General features: G+C 40.8%; 1 protein-coding gene across 4 annotated transcripts in view; it reads right to left on the bottom strand.

Moving 5' to 3' along the window:
* Positions 1–19,845, bottom strand: part of RNF130 (ring finger protein 130) — a 123,777-nt gene that overhangs the window by 30,034 nt on the left and 73,898 nt on the right. For 3 of the 4 annotated variants that reach the window (XM_057540658.1, XM_057540657.1, XM_057540659.1), the window contains exons 4-7: positions 14,555–14,626; positions 12,265–12,347; positions 4,998–5,094; positions 3,056–3,260 (exon numbers count right to left, since the gene is read on the bottom strand). In XM_057540658.1, the coding sequence (XP_057396641.1) occupies positions 3,056–3,260; positions 4,998–5,094; positions 12,265–12,347; positions 14,555–14,626 (457 nt within the window). The remainder of the gene's footprint in view (positions 1–3,055; positions 3,261–4,997; positions 5,095–12,264; positions 12,348–14,554; positions 14,627–19,845) is intronic. The other variant, XM_057540660.1, reaches the window with a different exon arrangement.

The raw sequence follows: 19,845 nt of genomic DNA, 5'->3' as shown, positions 1-19,845 counted from the left end.
CCAAGGAAGTGAAGCAGGAGGAGGTTTGCCAGAGAGCTACTAAGTGGAGTAGGTTAGTGGAAGTAGTGGTGAAAGCTGCAAGGGAGAAAGGAAAGCATGGCCCAAACATTTCTTCCAGTTAAAGTCCTGAGGTTTGTGAGAAGTGTGGCCACCAAAAAGTATGTCACTTCTGCATGGCTGTGTCCCTCATTCTCTTTTTTTTTTTCCCCTCATTCTTAAAGAAAGGCTTAGAAACATGGAGCAGTGGTTCCCAAAGATCTCGTGGGTACTCCAAGCAGTCTGCAGGCTGGCCTTCCATGGCATTCACATCTATATTCTTTTTGCTTACGAGTGGGTTTACTTAGAGTCTTTATTTAAAAAGGACATCTTATTGGTGTCTCCTGCAAAGAAGAGAACTACCCTTCACAACCCCACCGCTGGGAAGCGGCACTGGCTGTTCTGGCTTTATTAAACAGAAGTAGAAAGGGTAGGTTATTCACAAGGTAGGTTATTTCAACTCTTGGCTCATCAAAGAGTTGAAAACCTCTGGTACACAGAACTCTAAAGGTTTTTTATCTAGTTTCTCTCTAGATCCAGGAAATAGGTTAATATTTTCCCTTAACTTTTCAAACTCTGTATCATCAAGGTAACATTCCAAAAACAGTACTTACTGAGAACCACAAAAATAACCTGAGAACCAATCTGACTTCCTAAAAAGTCTTAACTATAAAATATTTCCTAAAATATACACAAACTAGGGCTGGTTTAACAACGTGTTACACAGTAAAGTTCCCTATACATCTGCAATAATGCAGAGAAGAAATTTATACTTGGAATGCCAAATGTTTATATGCGAAAGCTGTGTATAACATGGGAGTTTCTTAATCTGGTTTCCATGAATCCTACATCTATGCAAAACTGTGTGTGCCTAGGAATTTTTCTAGAAAAACGTTATTATACTTTCACTGAATTTTAAAGGTTGTGATCTTCAAAAGGTTAAGAAGAACTGTTCTTCAGGATTCCAGGATGCTGAGTTGTTCTATGAGCATTTCTCTGCCCACCTTGGTTTACATTATTAAAATGCACAGCAAACTCTTTCATTTTAGATAACAGTGCAGCCACTGCTTCTTGGAATACAAATTCCTCATCAATAGAGTGAATTTATAAGGTTTTTATTTAAGTCAAAATAAACATTTAAGAACCCATGCAAAATCCACCATTTTTACCCACATATATTTTAAGTTAGAAAAAATATATACTGGCATTTAAAAAAATTAAGAGATGGCTGATAATCAATTTCAAGAAGCTTAACATAGCATTCTTTATTTTTTTCTTCTTAGACTTTTATACATGATAAGCAGACTAACTTTTAGAACTTCAATTATGTCTATGTTTCCAATTTTGAATATAGCATCCATACACGCATGGCATTTCAGTTACAAAAATTCGTAACCAAAAAGAAGTAAACACCGTCGTAATAATACCCGATGGGCCCAGAGGTATTTTAGCACCGACCTACTGCAGCTGGGGTCTCGGTCACCTCTGTTCTCCCCAGTGTGTAGTTAGCACAGTGCCTTGCAAACAGTGGATGCTGGTTGAATGCACTGTAGTTACTATGGCACTACAGAGCTTTGAGGTTAAAGCAGAGGTAGCTTTGGTCTAATTTAACCACATGAGTTTCATTTATTAACATGTACAAATTCTGCTAAAGGTGATTAATTTGATACATGAAGTAATATTTTTATCACCAAAACATAAGATTTTGAAAGGATATTTCTATATAAAATATAATGGGATCAGTACTTAATGTAGTAGTAGGTGCTCAATAAATGTCGATCAATGCAGGACCTACCAAAAACTCATTAGTAAACAGACAACTTTTGTCTCCTTTATTATTACTAGATCAATTTTTAAAAATCTAGCCCATAAAACCTAAATGTCAAAGCAGGACAACATGAAATGCTGTTAAAACAAACCATTGGTAAATGGTAAGAAATCAGTCAAATTGTATCAAAGAATAGTTTTACTTATTTTATAACTGAATGAAGTCTCCTTGAGTTTAGACAGATGAGAAAATAAAACTTGGGAAATCATTTTCTAACAATAATTTTTGGTTAGTTAAGATCACGTATACTTCAATTGAATAGACCACACAAGTCTTACTATTTAAGGGAAAACTCTTTTTAACAGCTCTATCCATTTTACTGACTCCCAGAGTTGAGAGGAGTCCCATTAGGGTTAGGGCTCGAAGCTATAGGTAAGCAACAGCATATGCTGAAAAAGGCAGCACCAGAGTGGTGACGAGGAAGATGGGGTGAAAGGTTGTTAGATGAAAATAACACATAAAGAATGGATTGAAAACAGCTGGCTTGTTACGGGGTGAATGTCCACAAGGCCCACTCGCACGCCTGCCAGCCCACTCATACTTTGGCAAGGCCATCAAAACACTCAGAGCATTTTTTTTTTTCCTTCTCGTCAACAGTTCAACAATCATGACGTTCATAATTAGCCCAGAGCATTTTTTAAAAGTAGATTACCTTTTGGCTTTTCTCACACTTCTTGTACAATTATACCAAAGAGGTAAGTGCTAAGACACCAAATTTCATAAAAGTATAAAATAAAGTGAGCAGCAGCTGGCCATCTCAACTGTTCCTAAAGTTGTGAATTTTTAGGTTCAAATGCTGGATTAGTTTTTTACTAGGTTGCCTGCAGCCTAGGTACTAGAGACCACTGGTGCTCACAGTTACACGACACACCTGAGATGCTGCTGACGTCCTACCTCACATCCCTGCCTGCAATGCAATCGTTTCAAAACAGGCTTATAAACAGCTATTAAGACAAACCTCTGATCAACTACTCATCAAATGGCAACTATTCCTATTAACTACACACAAGTACACAAGCTTCTTATTATAAAGGAAGTTTCATTATTCCAAATATCTGTTTTAACAAAAGTAACCATTACTTTCTCAGTTACAGACTAAGTCACTGGCCCTGGTGATTGCCTCAACTCTCCACCACACGTCAAATACCAGCAGCAAATCTGTCCTGTGCCCTGGGCACAGGGCCCACTTACTTGTTACTGCGATGTTGATCTCTCCTGTTCTAGGAGTGAGATCCCCATCCTGAGGAAGAGGCGAGATCCCCGAAGTTCGAAGTGGCTCGAGGCCAAGGGAGTTGTCACTGGCGAGGTCACCTAGGGCTGATCTTCGGTTAACTGCTTGGGTTCTGGTGAGCCTTTCCATATCAAATGCTACGTTATCAGTACATGGCAAATTTGGCTGCAAAATATTTCCAGATTAAAAGTACTTGTAAGATTAACAAATCCTTTTATACAATTCTAAATGTTTGACATCCTGTTGCAAAGACTTTACCAAGTTTTTTCCAGGTGATTTCCTCTCATTTCTCTCCCCATCTACACCTTCCACTCTCATCCAAGAATTTTTATTTAAAAGAAACAGACGATTTCTTCCCCAAAATGGTACTAAGGAAAGCCAAAATCCATTGCAGAACCGAGAAAATTGAATACTTCATCTTTATCAAGTGACAACCTTTTGTGGACATGGCTGACAGGCAGAGGGATTCATTATTATAAAGCTGACAAACAGCGCAGTTATCACTTTGGCTCGTATGTTAATACAGGTAACATAAAATATCCTTTCACCCTATTAACTTCTCTGTAATACCCCCACCTATCTGCTAGTCAGTTTTTAAATATCTTCTATCTTTAAACATAAGTAAAGCACACAACCAAGAGCAGATCAACATTGAAAAGACTTTTGAACTCTAAGAAAACTATGTTTCAAAACCTAAGCATTGGGACTTCCCTGGGGGCGCCGTGGTTAAGACTCTGTGCTCCCAATGCAGGGGGCCTGGGTTCGATCCCTGGTCAGGGAACTAGATCCCACATGCATGTCGCAACTAAGAGTTTGCATGCCACAACTAAGGAGCCCACCTGCCACAACTAAGACCCAGTGCAACCAAAAAACAAAAACAAAAACAAAAAAACCCTAAGCATCTAATGCTGAAGGAGAGGTACAGAGCTGCTGTGGGGTCAAAGCCTACCAACTAAAAAGTGGATATGAAAGCCCAGGGATGCTGCTACACAGTCTCAAGGACGGCCCTCACCAGAAGGAATTACCTAGGCCAGTGTCAGTGGTGAAGAGGTGAAGAAACTACAACATCACTGATGTGATCTCTGGAGATGGAGGATAAATGGGGCATCACTACCTAACTAGATAACATATTTCAAATAGGACTACTTAGATCTGTAAAGCTAAAACAAGGAATTCATCTGTTGGGTCAAAATAAACTTTCTTCTCTATATGGAGATTATTCATTCACTCTTTTTTGAGACCAGAAAGTATTTCACTTTCCTCTAAAAAGCAATAATCCTGGACATATACTTCTCTTAAGGAAGGAACTGCAGGAAGTCTCCAAGGTCCTCAGTTAGTCAGTCCCGAGTCTCCTGGCCAGGGCTGAAGTGCCCTATGTGGCCGGCACCCAACCAAAACCCCTGCCCAGCTGTCAAAGGTCTGCCCAGGGCTGGCACTGCCCACCTTCACTGACTGCAATTACCAACGCCCAGGAGAGCAAAGCCAAATTCAAGAGGAAGGAACATAAGTGATGACATAGTTTTATATCATGTTGAATGCAGAAAAAATTACTATTGGACCACAGTTAAAAGTCTACATTCTATTCCTTAAAAAAAAAATATTGGAATAGAGGAAAATCATGTTCTTCTCTCTACCTCAGTTCTTCATCACACACCCACCACCCAACAGAAGAAGCAGGCTGTAAAGTGGATTAGCACAGTTCTTCATCTGCTCTTCCAGAAGTTTCCTGAGGTGGGCTGGACTTTAAGTAACGTAGGAAAAAAGGCAGTGTTGGACTAACAGGGTTATCTGGCAGAGAAAGCCAGTGTTTTCTTGTGAGACTTTTAACCATCCGCTTGTGCTATGTTATGTTATGCTTAGAGATAATACTACACAAAAGTATTAACAAAATAGGAAACATACCACAATTCCCAGGGCCTTCAAAATATTAAGTTTGCACATAGGACAGGTACAATGTTCACTAAGCCAGGGATCCACGCAGGATTTGTGGAAAACATGCCTATAAAAAAATGGAGAATTATATCACAAATTATATACTGAAAAACTCCTAGGCCAGAATGTAAAGAAATGGAATTTTTAGTTAGTCTGTTTGGTACCAAGAGACAAATATTGGGGATGTATTAAAATTGAGCTGGCAGAAAATATCCTGAATCCAATCTTGTATGTTGATAGCACCGTATAATGAGAACTGATACGTAGTATTTGGCTGTTTGGTGTTTTTACTCCACCAAATTCCAAAAAAGATTTGAGGAAAAGTAGGAAATTTATTAACAATGAAGATAATGAATTATATGTTATAAATCAGTTGTTTTCAATAGTATCTAAAGTAGAAATAGAATTTCAAGAAAATAGTAACCAGAAGTTAAATGAAGAGTTCTCTATATAATTAGTTTCATGGACCTCTGTTTAAATATCATTTAAAATATTATTTAAAAAGACTTCTAAGCAACCCAGGTGAAATGTCTGTAAAGTTACAAACATTGGGTGGTTCGAACTATGTTTAGGGGTGCACTGTGCTTGAGGACCAGATAACATTTAGTAGCAGTTTCCAGCTGAGATGTTGAAGGGAGAGAGAGGATGGGTGATTTTCTCTCTTATTCCAGAGAGTAGAAAGTCACATCCTTGTGACTGGAAATACATCATGGACGGTTTTGCGTTCTTGAAAAAGATGCCTGTGTCCTTTGGAAAGGAGAAAAGATTGTCAGGGAGCTGTTGACATCATTTCTCAAGCTCAAGTACCTCCCCATGGTAGCTCTGAGAACCTGAAATGAGGCCACACGGAAGCCCCAGAGTCCTGGCCAAGCAGGGGCAGGGGCAGGTGCCAGGACAGATGTTCCAGGCACCTTTGGAAGCACTATAATCAGAGTCTCTGGATAAGATAGAATAAATTTTGAGAAAGATATCAAATTGAACCATGGTATGCCTTTTAAACCTTGTTAATTTATAATTTATATTTAGCTTATAAGCAGTTATATACCCCTGTTTTAAAATGCAGTTTTGATTTTAAAAAGTAGGAGATCTAGAAAACTCACTTTTTAAATTGGGATTTGGAAGAAACATTCATGCTTACAGCTTCAACCCAAACAACCTAACATCACTTGGTAGCCTTGTACCCATTTCTTTGGGGTAAGGATAAAAATCTTGACAACTAAATATATTAATCTAGTCTGAAACTTACAGATAATGCAATGAACCAGAACCTCATCATCCTTGAAAGCTTTTATTTAAAACTGAAGGTTTTTACTTAAGAGGTGAAAGTCATCAAACCATAGGCAAGACCTAAATTCATTCAGTATACACAATGCACTGTCATGTCTGTTTCCTGTTCCTTGCATCCAAGTATGAGTGTACTCCAAAAGGGAGATGAAGCCTCCTTACCACAGGGCTGCACCAAGGGCGTGTTCTCAGAGATGGGGTTTAGTCCCCAGCAGCTGTGAACTGTGCCAGTGTTGGCTGTGGCCCAACAAAGACTAGAACAAGGCCTCTAGTCCTTTTTGAAGACGTATACCCTTTAGGTCTGACATAAATGACAGATCCTCCCCCTTGCAAGGGTGCATCTGCCTAATATCTGGCGTACTTTTTGGAAGGCCTATGGACCACTGAGGGTTTGGTCAGTGTTGGGTGGCTGGGAAGGTGCTCTAAGCCAGTTCTATGTAGTGTGGACGATGGACTTTGGCCAGTTGGCAGGTGACAGAAGAGATAAGGTTTTGTGATCTCTGATGCAGCTGCTTTGGTGTGGGGCAGCTGACTTGAGCCGGCTGTTTGTGGAGACCTTGGTTTAAGCCAGCAGCGGTGGCCTGGCTTTCACCTTCCCACTCTTATCAGCGTTTCTGCTTTCCCCCTTTCTTATTGTCTGGTCTTTTCTATTACTGGTTATTCAGAAAGGAACAAAATGGTATAATCCTATATTTAATTTTTAAAGCTGCGTAAGTTGAGTGTCCTCTATTTATCTGTTCTTTAACCTTAGTTATAAATGGATTTCTCTTATGTTGGGGTTCTTAATTGTTTCCTTGGAGGTTTGCTGATCTAAAAGAAAGTATCTGGTTCCCTGCTGTGGGGCACTGTAATGAAGGAAAACAAAGACTAACTAGTTTTCTAGGGACAAGCTGAGAAAGAAAGCCTCCCCTCCTTAGCTAACTCAAAATCACAAAGAAGTATTTTCTTTCATAAAAAGATAACTTTTCCTTTTGACTATCTGTTTACCCCATGGCTTTCCTACCCCCAGTCCCCACCCCAGCCAGTGATCTGTCCCTCCCTCCCTCCCATACTCCCTCCTCCATCTGTTCTGTCTTTCCAGGTTCCCGACAGTCCAGCTCCTGCACCTGGCCCAGAGACCATCAGTCCGATTCCCACAGCACATCTCCCTCTTCTGAAAACAAAACCTGACAACGTTTGTCTTCACCTACTGGCCCTTCTGACACAAGCCTATCACTCTACGTCAGGTCACTGACAGAACTGTGGTGAAGAGCTGCCCTGTACTTGTTGCTTCTTTTCTTTGTCACCCATTGTTTTTACCTCTTGCTTCTTTCTATCTCCTCAGGTCTACTGTTTTACCAAACTCCACATGGCTTTCCCTTCCTCCTAGGTAAAGTTCTGCTACTACAACACTCTGAGCCTTGACAAACTGCCCTTTCTGACTCCCAGCTGTCTCATCTGAACACTGCGGGGTTGGGGCGTAGTGGGGAAGGTTGCCTGCCATCTACCTTGTGAAGCTGTTTGGAGCAGTAAGTGAAAAACTTAGAAAAGGCACCAAGGACATGCAGATGAAAGGTGTCATTAAACATACATTCAGGCAAAGTAACGTCAACATTTCACACGATATCCTGATACGTGGTCAGAACACTTGAGTGTGCCTCAGGTCCCAGCACGCCCAGCACCAGAGTGACCTCGTACAAGCTTGCAGACATACCACAAGCATGCGCGGACACCTCAGAGGGCGGCACCTGGGGCCAGCCAGACCTTGAAAAGAAGCTCCCTTCTCACTTTTATAGAAGACTTGAATAATAAAAATGCACATAGAAGCAGAAGAGGGCCCAACATATTTAGGGCTGAGTGGTGTACGGGAATGGAAAGCAGGTGATGTGCTGAGGAACAGTGAAACGTGAAAAGGATAAGCGTATCAGAGCTTCAGCAAGAGTCCTTTATTCCTATTAGAAATACTTTGGGATACAGAATGTGAAACGTATAGAACATGAAAGGAACCAAACCAATAATACTGAAATACGATGCTTTCCCACTCCTACTTCCCACGTACACCATAAGCTAGAGTGATCAGAACAACGGCTGGGGGTGGGGTGAGGAGTCTACATTGAAGGTGAGTTGTTTTCACAGCTCTGCAGCCTCTTGGTGCCGTGCAAGAACCTGACAAATATAAAAGGATCCAGGATTATTAAAGGTCAGCGCAAAGAACTCTTCTCCCTGAACTGGGACCGGCAGCAGACACTGTTGAAACAGGCCCTCCCTCTGAGGAGGGGGCATCACGGTAATGCCCCTGCCAGCAGCCAGATGACTGACCCATCTTAGCTCCCGAAGTGGCATCTTAGACATACGGTCATCCAAGCTGCAGAACTCTACTTCTGAAAAGTATTTTTAACTACTAAAAATTTTGTGGCTGACCTTTAAATAAAAGAGGTCTAAATAAAGTGCCAGTTTTCCAGTTTCTAAGATGTGTTGGCTAACATCCAAAGGATGATCAACTGTAATCAACTGCCACAAGTAGGAGGTCCCAAAGCAATGCCAACTGCCATCTGTCCACAGTAAATTAACATGACAGAAGGTAAAAAGTAAAGGTCATGCAACAAAAAGCCAGCAATCCATGAGAGGTTTGCTATCTACAGAAAGTCTTAGTTCAGTCTTGGGATAGGCTTGTTAAAAGGAAGGACAGACAAAGGCATCTGGGCTTTTCTTCTCCCCTTACTCAGGGGTAGAAGGGACAGTGAGTGCAGATGCTTTCCAGAGTCTGGCTGTAAAGGGGAGAAGCTGTAGAGTGGTACAGCTTTGGAGATGGGTTTGAAAGAGAATTATAAAAACTGGATAGAAAATGCTTGAGCATGATGAAATGCTGGTGGGTAGAGACAGAAAGAACAAAAACTGGAGGGAGCAGACAGTCAATACAGCAAGGTCCCCAAGGAAGGGAAGGTGTTGGCACACAGAGGCCTAGGTTGAAAGAGCACATTAGAACCAAGGAGGCTGTCCTCTCCATCCTAATGGGAGGGAAGGCTGCAAGGGTGGGTGTGGAGGCAGGTACGCATGAAGGCTTGGGGACAGCAGGCTGGGAGAATTTCAGCTGTCTAACAGCCATTATTTTCTGTGAGGTTTATGGTGAAGTTACCTGATGAGAGTGAGGAATAAAGGGATGAGTTAGGGTGTTTAAGGAGAATGAATACACCTGGATGTGCTGCTTGAGGAGTAGGGAGAAATGACCAGGGAAAGAGACAGGCTCCGGGCAGCGCTCCTGGCCCAGCTGGAGGAGGGCTGGTTGGAGCCCCACGGGAGGCAGGGAGGTAGCAGAGCTGTCTGGCAACCAGAGCTAAAGGAAGACATAGCAGAGTCACATCTTGGCACAGTTTTAAAGACCTATAGACAAAAGAGGAAGGGCAGAGTATCTCAGGCAGAGGGAATAAAGCAAGTAGCGGCACAAGAGTTAATTCAAAGGTACTTGAGAGGAATCCACTGGAAAACAGAGGCTTGGAGAAGATTTGGAGTAAAGATGAGTATTTGTGTGGAGCCATCTTCTAGGTCAGTGGTTCTCAACCGGAGACATCTGTGGTTGTCACAACTGTGTGTGTGGGGTGCTATTGGCGCCTAGTGAGTGGAGCCAAAGATACTGCTAAATAACCCACAATGCACAGGCAGCACCCCAACCTGCCCAACAAAGAATTATCTGGTCCCAAATGTCCACAGTGCCCAGGTGGAGAGACCCTGCTCTAGGTCAAAAGTTGTCAACTTGGGTCATACAAAATGTTGCTTGATGTGCAAAGTTAGTCTTTACTACACCTGAGAATCATGCTGTTGTCACCATTTCAGTTAGGTGAAATGTTTTTGCTGAGCAGGCTGTGCAACACAGAGAAACCTACAACCTGCTTCAAAGCAAAAGGGGAAGTCAGGGCAGTGGGAATGTATAGTCTAGACAAGGATCTAGGAATAAAAGACAACCAAGTGAGCAGTGCCCTAATTACAGGTGCATAGAGATGCTGTTAAGTTTGCCAGATTCTAATACTGGAAAGCAGACCACAAACACAAAGGTTGAGACCCCTCCTCTGGTGGAAGGTGCAGCCATAGAAATGGCTGAGATCAAGCAAAGCTCTAGACTTCAATAGATGGTATGGCCTTGCAGCATCAGAGTCACCCGGGTACTTAATAAAAACAAACATGCCCGGGGATCCCCTCAGGATGTGTTTCTGAAAGCTCCCCACTGATTCTGATTTCCGGAAGAAAAAAAGAGAACTAAGAATCAAACTCTTGAGAAGCCAATGCTTGAGGGACGGGGAGAATACGGAGCAAACTTCCCAGCATAATCTATTTTCAGCTGAGGCTCCCCTGAGGAAAACAGTGACACCTTATTAATAACCATTAGTGGTTTTGGAAGCCTTCGTTCTTAGGTCCCAGATGGTTCCAAGGGCCCCTGGACTGAGATAAGAAGACAGAGAATTTTGAAAGACTCGGCTTCTTCCTGGCTATTCCAGTGTCAAAAGAAATCTGTGCAGGTAAAAACAATTTTTAAAAGCAAGTAAGAGCTGATTATGCTTTATAATGTAACCTACTAATCTTTCCCCTGATCTGCACAGTTGACCTTTGAACAACCTAGGGGTGGGGTGGGGTTAGGGGTGCTGATGCCCCATGCAGTTGATAATCCACATATAACTTTACAGTCAGCCCTCCGTATCCGCAGTTCTGCACATTCAACCAATTGCTGATCATGTAGTACTGCAGTATTTACTACTGAAATAAGTGGACCGGTGCAGTTCAAACCCGAGTTGTACAGGGTCAGCTGTATTTGTATGTGTATTTCCTTTAGCCTCATGTTTTTAGACTGGAAAAACTGTAATTACATAGTTTAATTTTCTATAGCACAGCTTACATTTAGTTTTACAGATTTCCCTTTTTATGTAAACTAAATGATTTGACTTCCTGAATCTTTGTTTTCTGTTTCAGTATATGGAATTATTCTTAAGTTTTGATTAAAAAACCCCAGATCTTTCTAGGCTCAAAATATATAACTATGTGAATAAGTAAACTAACACCAGTAGCCTCATGCAGACAACTACTACTAATTATTCTATTCATTCACATGTTCCGTATTATTAGAAGGCAGGAGTTATGTGGATGTCTTTTAAAAGAGAAGGGAGAAGGAAGAGGAAAAGTCTTCTGATTTTAGGCTTCTCAGTAGGTGACCTCATATTTTTCCAGTCAATGCTCAGAATTGTGTATCTTAGTGTCTCATACTCCCTAGCTTGGCATAGCACCATGGTAGAAATCCACATGCTCTTTTTAGGGCACCAGAGTACAGGCGAACATCCTCCTTTTGGAGGGGGGCACGTGGCCCTACATCAAGAGCAGGAATAATACAGAGGCACACCTTTATATTGGCTCTGCCATGTCTGACTTGTGTGACCCTGGCAGCTCTACTATTGACTTCACCATCCTTTACTGGACAATGGGGAGAGAGTAGATGTAAACTGCACAGAGCAGAGTACCTGACGTGGGGCAGGCACACAGCACACACCAGTCCTCCCCACTTTACACAGCCAAGGCTCAAAAAAAGATTTGATCTAAGTCCTAGAGTTCTGGTACCCAGCACCAAGTGAACACTGCTGAGGCTTTATCAGACAGCCTAGTGATGTACTCTGATTTAAGAAGGAGAGGAACAGTGGCTAGTTCTGAAACCCACACAAGTCACAGAAATAAAACTTCCTGACCTTAATGTTTTTAGGCTACTGATGTGCCTGGAGGTCATGCCCCTGTGTTTCTCGTAACCAGAAAAGGCTTTGCGATCAGTTCTTGCTGAGGCACACGGCTCACCACTATGTGCAGTATGCAGCTGGGCCTCTGCCTACCAGAAAAGCCGTGGGTAAGGTGGCTCTCAAAAGCAAGTGGATACCCACTCTGAAAGGGAGATGTACAAATCACATTAGTATCATTCTATTTTAAACGAAGAAAGTTGACATACTTGCAGGGGAGAATCCGGACAACATCATTCTGCTTATAGCTTTCTATGCAGACTGCACAATGATCAAAGTCTGGGTCTGTTTCCTGAAATGAAAAGCACAGCAACAAAAGTTATACGCTAGGGCTTCCCTGGTGGCGCAGTGGTTGAGAATCCGCCTGCCAACGCAGGGGACACGGGTTCAAGCCCTGGTCTGGGAAGATCCCACGTGCCGCGGAGCAACTAGGCCCGTGAGCCACAATTACTGAGCCTGCGTGTCTGGAGCCTGTGCTCCGCAACAAGAGAGGCCGCGATAGTGAGAGGCCCGCGCACCGCGATGAAGAGTGGCCCCCGCTTGCCGCAACTAGAGAAAGACCTCGCACAGTAACGAAGACCCAACACAGCCAAAAATAAATAAATAAATAAATAAATAATTAAAAAAAAAAAAAAAAAAAAAAAAAAAAAGTTATACGCTAAAGCTATAAGTACCTAAATGGAGGAGATACGATCCAGCTAAGATTTTTTCCTGCGGCAACTGTGGTAAACAGGTGATTATAAAGTGAAAGGTTATAAAAAAAAAAGGTAACGTTTCCATTTGCTTAACTGTATTGACCCAAATTGTAATTAAGCCAGTCTATTTTGTTTTTAAACTATGGTGTAACAATTAATACTAATTCTGTTTGTGAAACATCTTAGAAATCAGAATACTAATTTTTTTCAAGATTCAAATCAGCTATCACCTTGGACCATCTAGTGCTGCATCACTATTCTGGTCTGAGTAGGTTTTCCTCATCAGGACGCTCATCTGACCACACAGTTAAGTACAGGCAGAAAAGATGGTTGAGCCCGCAAAAGACTCACCCCAAGGATGGGAGCTGTGCATCTGGTCATAGATTCGGGGTAGAGAACAGTCATGGACTCAACTCTATACTAGGTCTTTATCAAGGGTCAGGAAGAGTCAGCCAGGTGTTTGGTCACCCAGGGTAATTGATCTCCTTCCTCCTCTGGATTGGGGAAGGGTTCCCCTGCCTTGCCATTAAACAGAGCACTACCAGGAAAGGCTACACTATTTGCTGTGTCACTGCCCCTTGGACTGACACTCAGTAGGGTAACTCTTGACAGGTCTAGGAGGTACAAACTAAAAAGTGTTGGCTTTAATAAGGAAAGATGGTTTTGTATTAGCATGGGGGACAAAGTAGGATGGGTAGGTTGGATGAGCTCCAGGGAAGTTCAAATTAATGTGGCAGCTGAAGGCTACCAGGTCAAAAAAGCATTTATATCAGTGACCACTCCTCTGGGGTTAAAGTACAGCTGTTGTGATGCTGCTTGTATTTTCTGCAAGTGTTTTTACTTTTTTCTTTCTTTATAGTATACCATGAAGTTCACTGAAAATGTTTCTACCTTCTGGAGCTGTGTCAAGGAAAACTAGATGTGGGGTGTCAAGGCAGTGGGAATAAAAATGAGTAAAGTCAAGAAAGCGGTAAAACTTAAGACGATGGAGAATCACCTGTAATTATCCTTCCAGAGCTCTTTGATAAAAAATTAGAGTTGGTTTTGGGGCAGAAGACAGGTTTGGTTTTATAACTTCAGAGATGCAATTTCTTCATTCTAGATAACCTTGAATATATTGAACACAGGGTCTCACATTAAGTTGCTGTTTTGTCCATAGAGAGCAGAAGCAGGGCTCTACCTAATTTTGAGATCTGACTGGAGAATTCAGGTCAGGAATCTCAGCCATAGATGGCCTCTATCACTGCCTCTCTGATTCCCCTAAGCCACTAGACCCAACCCTAACAAACTGTGCCCTTCTTTCAAACTGCGCCCTTCTTTCAAACTGCTTAGCCCACTGTACAGAAAGCACCTTGTTAACCAACACTCCCTTGAATGTGGGTCTCTAGTTCTCCAGCTAACTGGTGAAGAACTAAAATACAGAAGAGACAGGCAAAGTCGCATGAAGCACAGGAAGAGAATGCACATTCCTGGCTACTTAGAGTTCTTCCCCAAAGTATGCTAGGTTTTAGCAGAAGAAAACTGTTGAACACCACAGCTAGGGAAACCGTAAGTAGTTCGGTGATGCTAATGATGACAGGAGCATTTAAAATCCAGGAAAATTAGAGAACTGTATGGAGGGTCTCTGAATGACAGGCATACTAAGAATAAGACTTCAAAGAGAAGCTAGCTTAGATAGTATGCTTGGAGAAAAAGAATAATCTAACAAAGGAGACACAAATGGTTAGGGTATACTCCCGCCCACCAAATCAAAAGCAAAATACTTTACTGTTTTTATAGTGTTAAAGTGATTTCATTACTGTACCTTATCACCTTTTTTCACTGTTCTGGTTGTTAATTTGCTGATGGCTTTCTTGGCTGCATCTCCAAGACGACGCTATGAAAATTGCAAAGAAAAACAGACATTAAGTGTAAGATCTCTGGATGTTCTTTTTTTTTTTTTCTGATATTTCAGCTAACTTTATTTTATTAAAATTTTTAATTGAGGTATAATTGATATACACATTATATTAGTTTCAGGTGTACAACATAATGATTTGATAGTTGTATGTTTTGAAATGATCACAGTAAGTCTAGTTAACATCTATCACCATACAGAATGTTTTTCTTCTTGTGATGAGAACTTTTAAGATGCACTCTAGATGATGTTCTTTATTTTAAAATAATTAAATGTATAAAGTCCCTATTATCCTACATTACTTTCCATGTCATATCATACGAGAGGATTCTAAAAAAGTAATTAAAAAAAGAGAAAAACTGGCAGTTTTCCCATAGATTTAGCATTCTGGTAAATAAATGTATATAGTAAAAAAGCCAGGTGTCATAATCACCGTTGCATTTTGTATCTAACAAACATTTGAAATATTACAGCATTATCAACATCTAGTTCTTGTACACGTCAGAGCTACTGCCACTGTTCTAATAGCTTTCCTATTCTGCTCCAAGGATGACCATTATTAGATATATAAGCTCTGTCTTTGTGAAAGGACACCTCTAAAGCTCCTTAAAATTGCTTATCATATCACTGTGTGGGAGAAGGGATGCAGTCATGAACTCTGCTTCTGACTCTGCCACTGCTATGCTCCGTGATCTTAGAAAGGTGCATTTACCTTTCCAAGCTTGAGTTTTTCTCATTTATCTAAGGTTAAGTCAGAAAATCTCTAAGGCTGAATTTATCCAGCATTTTGCAGACACTGCCAACACTGTTAGACACCAAGGACCCAAAGATGAAAAGACAGTGTACCCCTAACCTTGAAAAGCTAACTGAATTGGAAAGCAGACCAGTAAACACATTTTCATCAAGTGCCGTACGATGGAGCATGCCCAGGTGGTGTGGCAGCACAAAGAAGGCAAAATAATGCAGGTGGGGTGGGACAGGGCAGCAGAGGACTGCCAGGGAAGGCTTTGAGAAAATGATGCCTGAGCTAAGACTTGGAAAAGTGAGTAGGAAGGAGTTAGATAAGGAAAGCTTTGTGATAGGAAGGGGGATTCTGGACAAAGGAATAGTCTAGTAAAGACAAAGAGGTGTGAAGCACAGGTATGTGAAGGAAATTACAGTTCGATATAACTATAACTAGGGTAAGCATATGTTACTCAAATTAGAATATTTTGAGAGTCAGAGGGCCCTGTTAATAATTACACTGGGACAACAGGTGCAAACCAAGACTGTTCCAGGCACACTGGGACAGACGGTCACCCTGCATATAACCAGATCCTAAACTGTGGTGGGAGGCAGATGATGAGGCTGAAGGGGTATGGTGGGGGCTAAAACAAAGGAGACCTTGGATTCTAGCCTGAGGATAACACAAAAACAACATAAAATTTTAGGAGGAATTTTAAAGTACACAAAAGAAACTGGAATTTAATGAACCTTTAATGTATTTATCATTGACTTTCAATTATCAATATTTACCTATATTCTTCATCTATTCCCCTCTCCTTATTGTGCTAGAGGATTTCAAAGCACATCACAAGCACTGTATGCTTTCACCCATAAAGTCACCCCAAGTGAACTATGTCTAACAGATACAGGCTTTTGTTTGGTGCCACTGTCTTATCTAACAAAATTAACAATAATTAATCAACATAATCTAACACTCAGACTATTTCCCCAGTTGCCTCCAGAATGCTTGAATCAGGATACAAAGTCCAAACATTGCATTTGGTTGCTATGTGTCTCAAGTCTCTTTTAATCTGAGTCCCCTCTATCACATACATGCATATATACATATACATGCATACATACATATATATATTTTAAATAGCCTTATGGAGATATAACTGACTTAAACTGCATAAAGTGTACAATTTGATGTTTTAACTTGACTATGAAACCATTACAACAATCAACATAGTCTATCATCCTCCCCAAGTTTCCTTGTGCCTCTTCTTAATCCCTTCTTCCTGCCACCTTTTCACTTCATCCCCCATGAACTACTTTCTGCTACTATAGTTTGTATTTTTGAGTCTTATATAAATGGAATGACAGTATGTACTATTTTGTGCATGCTTTCTTTCACTCAGCATAATTATCTTGAGATTAATTCACGTTGCTGCATGCATCAATAGTTCATTTCTTTCTTATGCTATGTAGTATCCCATTGTATAGACATACCACAACTTATTTATCCTTTTCCCTGTTGATGGGACATTTGTATTGTTTTCCAGTTTTGGCTGCAATGAATAAAGCTAAAAACAGCATTCTTTACTTTTCAAACAGCATACAGGTCTTTGTAAGGACTTATACCTTCCTTGTGCTGGGGTAAACAGCTATGAAGTAGGGAAGATTGGCTAATATGGTAGGCGTGTGTGACTTTTTTTTAAGAGACTGCCGAAGTGTTCGCCAAAGTGAGTGTACCATTTTACATTTCCACCAGCAGTGTATGAAAATCCCAGTTCCTCCACATCCTCACCAACACTTGGTATGGCCAGTCTTTTTCATTTGATTTTAACCATTCTAATAGGTGTGCAGTGGTATCTCATTGGGGTTTTAATTTGTATTTCTATAATGACTAATGATGTTGAGCATCTTTTCATGTACTCATTTGCCATCTGCATATTTTCTCTGGGGAAGTGTCTGCTAGAATCTTTGGCCCATGTTTCTAGAGTTGTTATTATTGACTTGAGAGTATTTTACATATTCTAGAAGTCCAGTGTGCTATCCATTGTGCTACAGAGCCACTTAGAGAGTATTTTACATACTCGAGATATAATTCGTTTTGCATATACTTTCTCTCTGGCAGAAGTTTTTAATTTTGATGAAGTCAGTTTATCAATGTTTCATTTGTTGATTGTGCTCTGGTGTCATATCTAAGTAATCTTTGCCTTAACTCAAGGTTACAAGAGTTCTCCCTATTTTCTTTTCTAGAAGTTTATATGTAGGCCTTTATATGTAGGTCTCTGATCCATTTGAGTTACTTTTGCATATGGTTCAAGGGTATGGATCAAAGTTCTTTTTTTCATATGACACATAATTGTCCCAGCACCATTTGTTGAAAAGGCTGTCCTTCCTCCACTGAATTGCCTTTGTACGTTTGGCAAAAATCTGTTGCCCATATACGTGTTGGTCTATGGCTGAACACTATTTTGTACCATGTATCTATTTGTCTATCATTAAGCAAATACCACACTGTCATGATTTCTGTAGCTTTGTAACAAATCTGAAATCAACTCCAATTTTTTTCTCCTTTTCCAATGTCTTTTTGGTTGTTCTTGATCCTCTGCATTCCCATATTAATTTTAGGTTCATCTTGTCAATTTCTATTAAAAACAAAAGCCTTCTGGGATCTACACTGGGATTGCACTGAATGTATAGAACTGGGAGAGAACTGACATCTTAACAATATTGAGTGGTCCCCTGAACACTGTATCTCTCTCCATTTATTTAGTTTTTATTTATTTTTCTCAACAATATTTTATAGATTTCACTGTATAGATCTTGTACATCTTTTGTGAGATCTCTAAGAATTTCCTGTTTATGTTATTTCCTGTTTGATGCTAATGAAAATGGTATTAAAAAAATTCAATCCCATTCATTGCTTGTATAGAAATAAAATTCATTAATGTATAATGATCTTGGGACTTCCCTGGTGGCACAGTGGTTAAGACTCTGAGCTCCCAATGCAGCGGGCCTGGGTTTGATCCCTGGTCAGGGAACTAGACCCCACATGCATGCTGCAACTAAGAGTTCACATGCCACAACTAAGGAGGCCACGTGCCACAACTAAGGAGCTGGCAAGCTGCAACTAAGGAGCCTGTGAGCCACAACTAAGGAGCCCACCGGCCGCAACTAAGACCTGGTGCAACCAAATAAATAAAATAAATATTAAAAAATTAGTTATAAAACTGTATAATGATCTTACATCTTGCAACCTTGTTAAACCCATTTGTTACTTCTAGTAGCTTTTTTATAAATGCCATCACATTTTCTTCATAGACAATAATGTCATCTGCAAATGACAGTTTTACTTCTTCATCTCTAATATGGGTACCTTTTATTATTCTTTTTCCTTATTGTGCTGGCTAGAACCTCCAGTATAATGTGGAAACAAAAGTCATAAGAGCACACATCAGTCTCTTGTTCCTAATCTTAAGAAAAACCATTTAGTCTTTCCCCTTTCAGTATGATGGTAGCTGTCAGTTTTTCATAGATGCCCCTCTTCAGTTTAAGGAAGTTACATTTTATGCCTACTTTGCTAAGAGATTTCTAAAATGTAATTCAACCCTTACTGTTAAAAAAAAACAGAAAAAAAAATAAAAACAATGGAAATAATGCACAAGATGATCATAAAAACACATTAGTGAACCACAAGTACTAGAAAGCAGCAGAAAAGGCAGCAGGATGGTTCTTTTGCAGCCTCTGTCACCCAAGGAGACACAATGTCCATACTAGTCTTCAAAAAATGAGGGAAAGCCTCATATGATGAAAGAGGGGTTTTAAAGGTACCTCTTTAAGAAGTCAGGTTCTTGTAATCCAAATGGGTTTGGACCCAATGGCCTACTGACCTTTGACGTTTACCAACAAAGTTTGTGTACGGCCGGATCTGACACCTGCTTTCACTTGATTTTAATGGCAAATCTGTGCCTGTGGTCTTGGCTGTACCTACAAGAGCTCGTGAAATACCATAGGTGCTCAAAAATCTGTGGAGTGAACAGCTGTCTGCTCAAAACCATTTTTTAAAAAGTTTGTTGGGAGACTAAAGAGGAAAAAGGATGGTAGGTCATGTGTAAAAAGGATGGAGGCTTCCCAAATTCCACAGGGATGGAAATGGGGGTAGTCAAGGATTAGAAATCATTCCCTTGGTGGAGATGCAATGAACGGACCCTGAGGTCAGTTCTGGGAGAAAAAAAAAAACTCACCTAAATTTCTAAGAGACACACAAAGCATGTTCCCTGATTCTCTTTAATGTCTGGCCATGGAAGGAAGGTTATAATACTGATCTCTAATTCTGCTTTACGGTCTAATGTGGACCTCTTACACCTGTTGAGGGAACTAGCTGGTGCTATCCCCATCCCTGTCCCTGAGTACAGGGGAGGGGACAACTGTGAGAGGGTCAGGTATCATGGGCCATGAAGTAGGGGAGGCAAATAGGATTG

This window comes from Balaenoptera acutorostrata, chromosome 2, assembly GCF_949987535.1.
Source record: "Balaenoptera acutorostrata chromosome 2, mBalAcu1.1, whole genome shotgun sequence".
Taxonomy (NCBI): domain Eukaryota; kingdom Metazoa; phylum Chordata; class Mammalia; order Artiodactyla; family Balaenopteridae; genus Balaenoptera; species Balaenoptera acutorostrata.
Note: the sequence above shows the minus strand (reverse complement) of the source record. Positions and strands in the feature narration are given on the sequence as shown.